The sequence below is a fragment of the Dipodomys merriami genome, unplaced genomic scaffold, assembly GCF_024711535.1.
Source record: "Dipodomys merriami isolate MVZ:Mamm:240054 unplaced genomic scaffold, mDipMer1.0.p SCAF_354, whole genome shotgun sequence".
Classification (NCBI taxonomy): Eukaryota; Metazoa; Chordata; class Mammalia; order Rodentia; family Heteromyidae; genus Dipodomys; species Dipodomys merriami.
In genome coordinates, this window is record NW_027205093.1 from 248552 (window position 1) to 261486 (window position 12935).

At 55.0% G+C, this 12935-nt stretch overlaps 1 protein-coding gene across 1 annotated transcript in view; it reads left to right on the forward strand.

Annotated features, from left to right (window-relative positions):
• The window catches only part of Vstm2l (V-set and transmembrane domain containing 2 like), a 31582-nt gene extending 19002 nt beyond the window's left edge, over positions 1–12580 (forward strand). Inside the window, exons 2-4 of the mRNA XM_069988318.1 lie at positions 2188–2357; positions 3434–3484; positions 11251–12580. Of these exons, the coding sequence (XP_069844419.1) occupies positions 2188–2357; positions 3434–3484; positions 11251–11523 (494 nt within the window). The 3' untranslated portion in view covers positions 11524–12580. The remainder of the gene's footprint in view (positions 1–2187; positions 2358–3433; positions 3485–11250) is intronic.
• The last annotated feature ends 355 nt before the right edge of the window (positions 12581–12935 follow it).

Consider the following 12935-nt stretch of genomic DNA (forward strand, 5'->3'; position numbering starts at 1 on the left):
GAAGAAGTGGGTTTGAGAGTCAGGCAGACACAGGTGCAAATCCTGACTGCTGTGGGACCATTAAAGGTGGCTCCCCTGTGCTGGGCTGTGGCTCCTTCTTCTGAGCCAGGCTGGAGTTGGCACCTGAGGCTGGCAGGTTGCCACCTGCTGGGAATCAATCTGCATGTGAGTCCTCTGAGCACTGGGGATGTAGTTGGTCCAAACCCAGCTTGCTGAGAGCATGTAAAATACGCTCTGATTTCACGACTCAGCACAGAAAAAAAAAGGGGGAATGTAAAATGTCTCAGTAATTTTTATTACATGCTAAAATAATAATCTTTTGATCTTAGCTTAAATAAAATTATTAACATTAATTTCACCCTTTTTTAGTTTTTTTCTTTTCTTTTTTCACATGGCTACTAGAAAATGAAGAGCCCTCTGTTGTTCTACAGCGGCTTTCATTCCTCCATTTGTGATTTTGCTGGCCAGTGTGGCTCTAGATGGCCATCACTAGAGTCCCAGTAGAGGCTGGCTGAGTGGTTTTTGCCCTGGGCTCTGGCCCACTCCAGGCTGTCAGCTGTGTGAGGCTATGGAGCCTAGGAATTGACCATACACTGTCTTCTCTGGGCCTGGCTTTCTGCTGTCAGTGCTCTGTGTGGCTGGTAGTCTGTGTATCTACAGTGACAACGTGTATGCATGCAAGTGACAGACATCAGATTCCCTGGTGATCAGCATTTTTTTTTCTGGGATGAGCCTCTCTCCTGAAAAGAGGAAACTGAGCACTATAATTCTCGCTACTAAGGAGACTGAGATCTGAGGATTGTGGTTCAAAGCCAGCCAGATCAGGAAAGTCCATGAGACACTTAGCTCCAATGAACCACCAGAAAACTGGAAGTGGTGCTGTGGCTCAAAGTGGTAGAGTGAAAGAGCTCAGCGACAGTGCCCAGACCCCAAGTTCAAGCTCTATGAGTGACAAGTGTGTGTGTGGGGGGAGGATTCTGATTACATCTCAAGACAGTATTTGTTTGGGGGAAACAAACGGAATACACAGAGGGGAGGGGCTAGGCCACATAGCTGGCACTGGCATTCTCATCCACCTGGCAGACTGGGGGCCAGTGCCACTAGTCTGGGGAACTGGCTGTCCTGGAACTTGGTGGAGAGCTGGGCCTTGGAGGTGGAGGGGGAAAGAGGGGGCAGGGCGACTGCCAAGTCTCCCTGAACCCCTGAAGGATCAAATACCCCTCCTTCAACCACCAGAGCATTTTTCTCTGAGGACTGAATGCCCTGGGGAGCAGCCACCACCAGTGACAAGATGAACAAGAAATGGAGGTGGGGACCTACTCAGGCTACCCAAAGAGGGGCTATCTCTCAGAAGGGGTGATCTCAAGCTTGTTTACCTCGAGCCACATGGGCAAAGAAAAGCCAAGGGAAAGACAGGCAGGGGACAGCTGGCACAAGTGGGAGAGCCAGGCAAGGTCACACAGGGCAGGGGACAGGCTGGCCCTGAGGAGGTTGGGGTAACCCCAGGGCAGTGGGCGCTCACCAGGCCTCTGAGGTCAGGTGGGGTTTGGTTTTATAAAGATGGTGCTGGCTGCCTTGTCCTGGAGGTAGTCATGCCCAGGAGGGAAACTGGGTGGCGGTGACTTTAGAATCTGGAAGAAGTGAGGACACTGGAAGCTTCTTCCTGGCTTCCTGGCCTGTCTACTTCCATTACAGCCTTCTTCTGAACCAACCTTCTCCTGCAAGGTTCCCCAACGCGGCACCAGGCTCCAGGACAGAGGGCTAGCTCATGACTTAGAGTTCAGGCTAGCTCATGGCCTGCTATCACCAGAGGGGGCGCTCACATTTTCTGCCAGCCCAAATGAGCTTCTGGTGCCCAACAGACACCTGCTCCTGCACCATCGCCCCGCCCTACATCATTAGCCCCGCCCCTGCATTCCAACTTCTCCTTGCACCCTCACCCCGCCCCTGGGTCTTTAGCCACGCCCAGAACATTAGGCCCCACCCACACATCCTGACCATGTATCCTCTCCCTAGCCCCGCTCCATATGCAAATTACCATCCTTATACCATTAGCCCCGCCCCTCCACCGTACTCTCGCAGCCTCTCATTTGCTGCGCCTCGATTCTCAGGCCCCGCCCCACAGCATTGGCCCCGCCCCTCCAGTCTCCGCGGTGCTCTGAGCCCCGCCTCCCGGTTTCTCTGCAGCACTGTTCACAGAGACACCCCACGACATGACAGCGCGGACCGGCGAGGACGTGGAGATGGCCTGTTCCTTCCGAGGCAGCGGCTCCCCGTCCTATTCTCTGGAGATCCAGTGGTGGTACGTGCGGAGCCACCGGGACTGGGCTGACAAGCAGGCCTGGGCCTCCAACCAGGTAACTGGCCTGGGGGCGCCCGAGTGGGCTGAGGAAACCTGCCCGGGTTGGGGGCGCTCTGCCCCTCGGCTTCCCAGGGGTAGGGACATAGATGCCGGCTCTGATGTTGGGCCCAGCGTCCAAGCGGCCCCTGCTCTCCCCGCAAAGCCCAGAATTCAGGCTTATTCTTAGAAAGGGCTGAGGCGAAGCTAAATTGAGCCCCCAGGTGGCCAGGGCAAGAAGGGCCTTCAGAAAGGGAGGAAGTGCTCCCGGCTGTGCCAGATAGAGAAACGGAGGTCAGAGGCCCAAAGGCCAGCAGCATGGTGGTCATGGGACAGAATGGATCTTGCGACTCACTTTCCCCCACTTCTGCAGGCTGCCCGTGGAGGTGTGTACTAAGGGTGCTCTGCAAACCCGGGGCAGGCAGCCTCGTGGCTGAGTTCATTCTCAAGCCCTCATGCATGCATGCAGCCAACTTCCAGCACACACACCATTTACACCCCTATACCCTTGGGAATCTAAACGCACCGCTCCCGCACTCAGTTGGATGTATACCTCCCTTGTCTTCTTTTGCTCCAACCTCCTTTCGCAGTCCTGAGTGGACACAGAGCCCAGGGACCCCTATCTCCAGACCTTATGGCTCTGGGAGCCTCTTTTATTGTAGCTAGAATTTTTTTTTATTTTTTCTTTTTCTTCTTCTTCTTCTTCTTCTTCTTCTTCTTCTTCTTCTTCTTCTTCTTCTTCTTATTATTATTATTATTATTATTATTATTATTATTATTATCCGTTGTAAGGCTTGAACTCAGGGCCTGGGCGCTGTCCCTGAGCTTTTCTGCTCAAGGCTAGCACTCTATCACTTTGAGCTGCAGCGCCACTTTCGAATCTTTTTATATTTATTGTCCTCTTTTTTTTTCTTTTTTACTAACATGCATTGAATGTGCTATTAATGGGGTTCCGTGTGCTATTTCCACATATGCACACAGCATGCACTGACCTCCCTTTACCCATTATCTTGATTGTTGTCACCCACACCCCACCCCACACCCGCCCTGTGCTAACACTCTGTCTCTGCTGTCTCCCCCTCCCCTTCCCAACAGCTGAAAGCATCTCCACAGGAAGACGCAGGAAAGGACGCCACCAAAATAAGTGTGAGTTTTCATAATGACTTCTTGCGAGGTCTCTAATAGAGGATGCAGGTGTAACTCTAAAATAAATACTTTGGGGGACCATTTCCACAGGGAACCTGGGCAAGAAGATGGAGGAGGAATAAAAGGAGAAGGCGGGGGAGGGAGAAAGCTAGAGATTTAAAAGCCAGAGATTTTTAAAAAGCTAGAGATTTTTCAAGCTCATTGAATGACAGGCACAAACAAACGACAGGGAGAGAAGATGCATGCTCTCCCTTGGGACCAAGGCCAAGTGCACCTCAGATGCCTCATGGATCTCAGCAGCATTTTTCATCTGAGGAGCCGCCAAGGTCTAAGGAGACTGAGATGGGGCTTTCTTTTTGGACATCATGAGCGACACCTACAGCCTCTCAATCCCTGGGTCTCTTGGGTGATGGTACCTGTCCAGAGACTCTGAGACTGGCCAGGCCTTCTTATATATCTACTCATTTTCCCGTAATAACACTGTAGGAAGGGCCGGGCATGAGCCCATTTTAAAGGTGGAACAATGGAGGGCAGAAGTAGGAGTCAAGGAGTTACTGAGGTTATCCCAGCTGCTACCCGTGTTGCTGAACCCTTTGTCCCAGGCTCTAACAGAGCCAAGGGACACTGGGGTCCTAGAGGAGCTCAGACGAGGACACAGATCTGGGAGAGGCGGATGCATTGAGAAAGGAGGTGACCAGAAGAGAAGACTACAAAGAGGGAGCCATCCTGAGGACAGGAGTGGTCACATGACCAGGCTGGGTTTGTGCTGGGACTGAGGAAAACAAGGCAGGAGGCTGAAGGTCTACAGCAGCACAGGGAGTGTGTGGTGGGGGGAAGGGAAGCAAAGTCAAACTTCCAAAATGTCCCCCTTGTCTGCCTCTCAGGGGTAGGTAGGGGGAGATGGGGACACGAAGGGCAGTTAGACACAGAGGTCACCGCGTAGAGAGTTGACACCGGGGTGTTGGGAAGGAGTGTGGGGGCTGGACAAGGGGTGAGCAGGTGAGAGAGCGGGTTGGCTTCAAAGTGTCACAGCTCAGTGGCTGTGGCCCAGCTGAGATCTGCAAATCCAGCCATTTCCAGCCCTGGAAACTTATTCATTTAGCCGACAGATAGGTAAGGCAGGCAGGTAGAAGTCGGTCTGCCTGTGTTACCATGTCTCACTCTTCCAACCCTCTCTACTGTGATTGTGTTTGTGGGCTCCATGAGCAGCTCACAGGCAGAAGAGAAAATCAGCTAATTGATTTAGAGGAGTATAATTCCAGCTGCTGGTCCCCCGTGAGGGGAATGCCATGATGCTAATTAGCTAAATACACTGAGTGTGCTTGGAGTGAGTGTAAAAATCCCCCCAGCTGCACCCCTCAACTCCCACATCAGCTGAGGCTTTGGGGTCTGGCAAGAAATGCACAGACAGGCACAGGTCCACCTCCTTGGGCAGCTCCTCGCATATCAGCAGATACCTTTAAGCTGGCCCATACCTGGGATTCTTGAGGTCCTGGGAGAAGGTGAAGTTTTTCTCCTCAGCCTTCAGAGCTCTGCCCACACTGTACTTGGGGCTCATCCTGTTCTGCTTGATCCACTCCCCTTCCATCCCAATCCTGCTGCCTTGCTGCCTTCCCATTTCCTCCCACCTCTGGGCCTTTGCACGGGCCAGGCCTCTGCCTAGAAAGCTGTAAAGCTGTTCTCTCTCTCTCTCTCTCTCTCTCTCTCTCTCTCTCTCTCTCTCTCTCTCTCTCTCTCTCTCTCTCTCTCTCTCTCTCTCTCTCTCTCTCTGCTCTCACTCGCTCTCTCAGCAGCCTCCCCTCCCCTTTTCTGCTGGGTGCATTTCTGTCTGCGATTACATCTGTCATCCCCAGAGTCCTGGAACCCAGGGCTGTGCCTGCATAGTCATATTTCCAGCACTCAGCATGGAGCCTGGTACATCATAGGTGCCCAATGAACACAATGATTACACACACACACACACACACACACACACACACACACGCACGCACACACACACACACACACACACACACACACACACACACACACACACACACACACATACCGGTGCATCTGCCAACACAGAACTTCACTGTGACATGGGTCTCATGCCTGCACCTGGATATTGCAGGTGACAGGAATCAGTGATGGATCTCACATGGGAACACACTGATCTGTGGGATTCAGGCCCTGTCTCTACAGGGGAGATTGAGTCAAGCAGGGATCCAGGTAAAGATGCCAGTACTGATCACACCCTGGCTACTAGACTTTAACCGTTAGGATGTCATTTGACCTTTTGAAAAACAGTTTGTAAGCCAAATAACCCAGTCCCCTAGCTGGGCAGAGATGGAGACTGAGGGACACAATGGGGAATCTGCCTCCTCCCTAGGTTTCCATTTTGCCATGTAGCTATTGTCTCAGGCAGGTAAGAGAACACTTGAGAGCTGTGTGGCTGGCAGTGGTTATTACCTAGCATGAAACTTGTTAACAAGAATTTGTGAACCCTAAGGCTCTTTAACGGATGTGTGTAGTGGGAGATTGGTGACACCTGTCAATCTCGTTTATATGCAATAATACTAACAACAATACAGTGATAATACAGCTGCTCACGTGATCAGATACTTTCCATATGTCAGGAGCTTTGCCCAGTGCTCAACATGAATTAACTCAGCTAATTTGGGGCCCAGGGAGAGACCCCTGGCCTAACAGTGCCTCCCGGGGTAGTCCTGTACAAGCAGCCTGCTCCTAGAAGAGGGCCTCAGCCAGGGACTCTGAACTTGTCTGTGTTCATGTTCTAAAAGGCTTTCTCTGGATCTGTGATCTTTCACACTGTAGTTTAAGCTCATTTCCTCTTTGCCAGGTTTGGAAATCTAACTTTGGGCACTGTCTCTGAGAGTTTGTGCTCCAGGCTGGCACTTTGAGCCACAGTGCCACTTCCAGTTTTCTGGTGATTGGAGATAAGATTTTCATGGACTTCCCTGCCTGAGCTGGCTTTGAACCCGTGACCCCCAGATCTTAGCTACTCCTGAGTAGCTAGGATTACAGGCGTGAGCCACCTGTGCTTGGCTTTTACTTCTTATTTATTTATTTTTATGTATAGTGGTTGGTATTGGAAATTGAGCTCAGAGCCTTACACTTACTAGGCAAATGCTCCACCATTGGAGCCACAGCCCTGGTCCATTTTCACTTTTAGTTTATTTTTCAAATAGGGTCTTATGCTTTTCCTCAGGTCAGGCTTGTTTTCCCAAATAGTCCTACCTCTACTGCCTGAGTAACCAGGATTATAAATGGGTACCACCATGCCCAGCCCCAATTTCCTAAGTTTAAGCAGTTTCCCGATCCACCTTCTCAGGGCACTTTCATCCCCACCAGATGGTGGTGGGGCCACAGTAAGCGGGAGCTGCGTCACCTTGCCCTGCCCCTGGATGCCCCCAGGCATTAGTCTAACCCTTCCGGGTGATGAACAGGTAGCCATCAAGGTAGAGGAGAGCTGTAAGGGAGGGTCAGGGGAGTTGGCCTGAGCTAAGCATCAGTGGAGGGCAGGGGTGAGGCCTGCTGCCCTTAGAAGAGCAGGTTAGGTGGGGGCCTGCGGCTTTGGAGGAAGCTGGGAGGCTGAGTGAGTATGCAGCTATGAGGGGCTGGGCAGATGCTGGGGGTAGGTGTGGGGGTTCTGGGTCCTGGAGAGGAGAGGGGCCTCGGGTGGGGATTGGGCCTAAGTGTGGAACAGAAATAATGCTGTGACAGGGCCAAGCTGAGTCCATGAGGCCTGCTGGGGCCCAAGTCTGGAGAGACCTTGAGTGAGATTCGGAATGTGATGAAGAGTAGCTGACACAGCTGGGGTGGGGAGGGGTTCTGATGGAGGCTCAGAGCTGAGCCTGGCCCAGGAAAGGGACTGTCTTCCCCTGTTCCCCACTGGGGCCACCACCTCCACCTAGACATGCCACCAAGGCACGGGTAGGCATGGTGGGCACAAATAGGTCCCCTGTCCTCCTCCTGGCAAGGCTGGAAGAGCCTGCTCAGGGGGGTCTGGGCGAGCAGGGGGAGCTGGGTGCATCTCTTTCAGCATAATTAGGCGCTTAATTGCACCGCTAAGGCCTGTCGATGAAGCCTGGGCCGGTGATTATGATTTACAGCCAGGCCGCCCTGCAGGGGTCGCCTCTCAGGGTCGCCTCTCTTCTGGTCTCCCCAGGTCGCTCTGCATAGTGGAGCCAAAAGGTTCTCTGCAGAACTTGAGAATAATGGAACCCCGCACCCCCCCCCCCCCACAACCCTCCCAAAAAGCTGCTGTGGAAGGTGGGACCTCTCAGGAGGTGTCAGACTGGGGCTCCCTAGATGCCCAGAGTAGTGGGGGCCTGGAAACCAGGCTGAAGGGGTAGATGACTTCTCTTTGTAGGTTCTTCCTTAGAAGAGTTGGCCTGGCTACCAGCTGGTGGCTCTCTCTGAGTCTTATGTGTGTGTGCGCGCGCGCTGGTCCGGAGGCTTGAACTCAGGACCTGGGTGCTGTCCCTTAGCTTTTTTATGCAGGGCTGATGTCCTATCACTTGAGCCATAGCTCCCCTTCTGGCTTTTTGATGATTAATGGAATGAAGATAAGAGTCTCACATGCTTTCCTGCCTGGGCTGGCTTCAAACTGCAGTCCTCAAATCTCAATCTCCTGAGTAGCTAGAATTTCAGGCATGAGCCACCGGTGCCTGGCAGGGCTTCACTTTTCACCTGACCCCCATCCCGGGGTCGCAATGAGGTCTAAATGACCTGCTGAGGTTTGGTTTCCTCCCTTCTCCACCATGGAGCTCTCCATCCAAGATGGAGTCTCCCAGCATTACTGCTGTACTGCTACCCAGCAGTGCCTTCTGCAGATGATGCCCAGGGCAGAGCATGGAACAGGCATCCTCACCCTCCATTTGCCCTCTGCACCAGGCCGTCAGTCCCCGCAGACATCACCAGCTCTGGCTGGCTCATCGCTTTGTCCAAAGTGTGCCCAGCACAGAGCAGGCCTTCGGCAAGCGTTGAATGAATGGATGAAGGTAGCTAGAAAGATGGAGGGCTGGGAGCTGGTGATTGCTCAGGATCAAAGCCCACCCCAGAGGGCTCCCCACCCCCTCCTTGTCAGCTGGCCTTGGGAAGGCCACGTTTGTCTGGGTGGCAGGTGAAGGAGCTGCCTGCCTGGGTGGACGCAGGCCTCAGCCCCCTCTGTCGACCCGAGGGCGGGCGCGTAGGGTGTGGGGGCGCTCTCTCCCTCCCAGCGGTAGCTCCCAGCGCTTTGCATTATTACTCCATTAGCGCCTTGTAGGGTTGACAAATGAAGGATAATTAATATCCGTGAGGGAAACAGATGTTGAGGTAATTCGCTCCCGCTGCGCATTTGCAATGGCACCTCCTAACCCGCCTGAGAGTGGAGTGGAGCATGGCAGAGCAGCAGGGCCTCTCTGTGCCCTTGGTCTGGGTGAAGGGGTCAGAGGAAGGGATGGGCACCCGCTGGACAGGGGCACCAGGTTTTTGGCCCCTAGGCTAATTCAAACAGCTGAGAGTTTCCTCCTGCTTGCCATTGGGAAGTTCTACCTGGATCCCACTTTGGTGCCTCTTGCTCTACCCTGAGCACATGCTTCTCTTTTCATGAGGGGTGATGTCCAGCAGGAAGCTATTGAGGGGAAGATGGGCCCAGTTCCCTGGCCCTGCCCACCAAGCCCTCATCTTCTGGAGCCTGAGAGAGCCCGGGACCCTGCCAGCATGGGGTGACCCTCTGTGCACTTACTGCACTGTTTGAATGGGAAGGTGCACGAATCCAGCCCAGATTCAGGCCTCAGCCTGACTTGAGGGTCCTGGAAAGGTTTTGTCTCCCTCTGGAGCCTCAGTGTCACCATCTGTAAAGCGGGTGCACCTTGTGTCTGTGCCCTTTTATGAGAAGCATGGTGTCTAATCCCACTTCTATTGGAGAAAAGGGAGGGGGTGAGTCCTCTCACTTCACAAATGGCTACCTTTTCACGCGGAGGGACCCGCCGGGTGCCCTCCTGGGCCCCAAAGCTGGGTTTGCCCTGTTCCTCTTGGAATTGGGGCTTGATGAGAACAAACTACCTGTGGTCATGCTCGAGTGGGGGTCCAGTAGAGCTCAGGGGCAGGGCCTAGAGCGCCCCAGCTGCCAGCTGGTGTGAGATCGTGGACAGAACCGCTCTCAAAGGGCCCAGCTTCCCCCAAGCTGTATCTTCATAACTTCCACGTACCTTTTATCTTTGAATTGAAAACAAAAACAAAACAAATCCCAGCAGGGTTCTATGCACAGCAGATTTATTTGTAAGATCACTAATCTGGAAACAGGAGGTGATGGCACAGACAAGTTGTGCTGTGGTCACCCAACGGAATACTACACAGCAATCAACAGAGCCCACAGCCAAGAGCACTTCCCATCAGGAATCTCACGGATACTGTGCTGTGTGAGAATTCCACAACCAGAAAGACAGAATTGGGAAGTTGGGGGAGGAGAGGATAAGAGGGCAAAGACCAAGGCCAGGCTTCAGGGGGCTCTCAGTGTCCAGTGCCTCTCCCTGCACGGCAGTGACACCCACATGTGAAGTGTCATGAGGCTGTCTGTGCTTGAGTGTGCACGTGCTCTAAATTTCAATTTGAAAATGTAAGTGAGAAACCTGACCCAGGGCTGGACATATTGGCAGCTAGGCTACATAGTGAGATCATGTCTCCAAATTAAATACATACATAAATAAATGAAACTAGCAAGCCAATTAAAATCCAGAGTTTGTTGGGCAGCAGTGGCTCACATCTATAATCCTGGCTACTCAGGAGGTTGGGCTCTGAGGATCATGGTTCAATGCCAGCCTGGGCAGGAAAGTCTGTGAGACTGTTATCTCCAACGAACCACCAGGAAACTGGAAGTGGTGCTGTGGCTCAAAGTGATAGAGCACTAGCCTTGAGCAAAAGAGCTCAGGGACAACACCCAGACCCTGAGTTCAAGCCCCATGACTGAAAAAACAAAACAAAACAAAAAAAAAAAAAACCCAGAGTTTTAAAAAGCACTCTTGCTCTACCCTAGTAGAGTTAGCAGTTAACCACATCCTGATATATTTGTCATTGACTTTTATTTATTTGGCAGTGCTGGGGCTTGAACTCATGGTCTTGAGCTTGCTGGGCAGCCACTCTACCTCTGGAGTCACACTGCTCAGCCCTGTTTTATCTTTGATTATTTTTCAAGCGGGGTCTCCACTTTTGCTAGAGGCCAGCCTCAGACAGCAATCCTCTTAACAGATGCCTCCATGCAGCAAGGATTATAGCTTACAGGTGGCTGTCACCAGGCCCAGCATCAGCCTATATTTTAAAGAAATGGAACCTTTTCACCAGGCAGCCCACCCTGCCAGCCCTCCCATGGAGATCCCGCTAGGTTCCTCCCTGTTTTATCTTCAGACTTCGGTCCACAAAGACTAAACAACAACAACAACAAAAAACACAAACCGGGAGAGAGCAAGTTGTCAGTTTCTTTGCCTGAATGGCATTATAGCCTGGCTTTGCAGCCCGCCCCTGTGCCTGTGTCTCCGATGCGGGTCCCTCGCTCACCACACACCGCGGGACTCACTGCACCGCGGCCTGGCGATGCCTTCTCTTGATCCCGCCGATGGGCATCAGCTGGCTTGGGGCTGGCACTGCGCGCCCCGCGGCTCCCGCGCCACCCCTGCGGCGCCATCCCGGCGGGCGAGTCTGGGGGCGGGAGCCTGGGGTGGGCCCGGTAGTCCCCGCCCCCGCCCCGCGCGGGCCGCTCACGGCCTCTCTGTCGCCCCCAGGTGGTCAAGGTGGTCGGCAGCAACATCTCCCACAAGCTGCGGCTGTCCCGGGTGAAGCCCACGGACGAGGGCACCTACGAGTGCCGGGTCATCGACTTCAGCGACGGCAAGGCCCGGCACCACAAGGTCAAGGCCTACCTGCGGGTGCAGCCCGGCGAGAACTCGGTCCTGCACCTGCCCGAGGCGCCCCCCGCCGCGCCCGCCCCGCCGCCCCCGAAGCCGGGCAAGGAGCTGCGCAAGCGCTCGGTGGACCAGGAGGCCTGCAGCCTCTAGGGACGCGCGCCCGCCCGGGGGGGGAAGGGGCCCCACCCCGTCCCATCCCGGGGTCCCACCCTGTCCCATCGGGGGTCCCCGTCTCCCTAGGGGCTCCCCGCCCCCCCCCCGCACAAGGGTCCCCAGTGCCCAGAGGAGCCTGGGCCTCCGGGGCTGTCCGTCGGTCCGCCTCCCCGCCCCGGGCCGCCCCGGCCGCCAGGCCCTCTGCCCGCCCCCCCCCCCAGCCCCCTCTCTGCGCATGTTCGTCCCACCACCCTTCCCTTGCAGACCCCGGCGGTGACGTGGCTCGGAGCAGGTGGCCCTGGGCTCCCGAGGACGACCGGGGCCCGGGCTGCCCCCTCTCCCCTTCTGCCACCAGCTTCAGTGGGGTCCTGTGTTTTGCTTTGCTTGCTTGTCCTTCCGTCCAGTCCGGAGCCGGGCCTCCCAGCCTCGGCCTCCTCCTTCCTGCTACCCCCGCTTGGACCTTGGGTGTGGACGGCACCCCTTCCAGACTTCGGACTTGAATCCTCTGACAACCCCCCGCCCCCCGCCGTGAGGGACGGGGTCTGAGCCCCCCAGGAGAGCCAGGGTGGCGGAGCAGGGCCACTCCCGTGTCCCCCCACCCGCCGGAGAACGAGGTGCCCACTGCCTCCCCTGGCCTTCCTGTCCTGCCTCGTTATACCGATTGCAGTCCCTGCGCCTGGCTCTCCAGGGAGGCGGAGCCAGGGAGCTGCCCATCACGCAGCGGGGAGGGAGGCCCCGCCCACAGCAGAGATTTGCACCAGCAGGACCCCTTTGAGGGTCTCCGAGGCTCCCCGGGGAGCCCCCCCCTCTGCCAGCCCCCAATGTCCCAAGCCCCCTCCCCTCTTCTGGGGGGCCCTGGGTCTGTTGGGAGTCAAGGGCCCCCCCTCTTCCAATCCCTCACCAATTCCTGATCAGGGCCCGGCCCACCCCTGACGGTCTGTAAATATTTCTATAGGGTGAAGAGGCGGGGCTTTGCCTAGGGGTGAGCCGGCCGCCCTGTAGACAGACCCAATCCGTGACTACCAGCCGACCTGAATAAAGCCGTTTAAACAAACCCCAGGGCCTGCTTTCTGGGCGTCATGGGGGCAATGGAGGTGAGGGCACACAGCCAGCTCACGTCCACACTGAGTTGGGTGCTGACTCTGCCCCTCTGCAAAGGCCTGGGGCGTGGGGGTGGGGGTGGCGCGGGACGACAGGGGAGAGGAAGAGCAGCCTTCGTCCAGCTTCAAGCCAATGATCAGGTGCTTGAATTCGTCTTTGCGTCTGATACACTCACGCTCACAGAAGACTGCATAAAACATGTATACACAGTTGTGTGAATAATTCAAAAGCCTATTCCTGTGTAGCCACCACCTACCAAGCATGTGGCTCCGCGGCAGACGCCACCCAGCCCTGTGTTCTTCATGCTC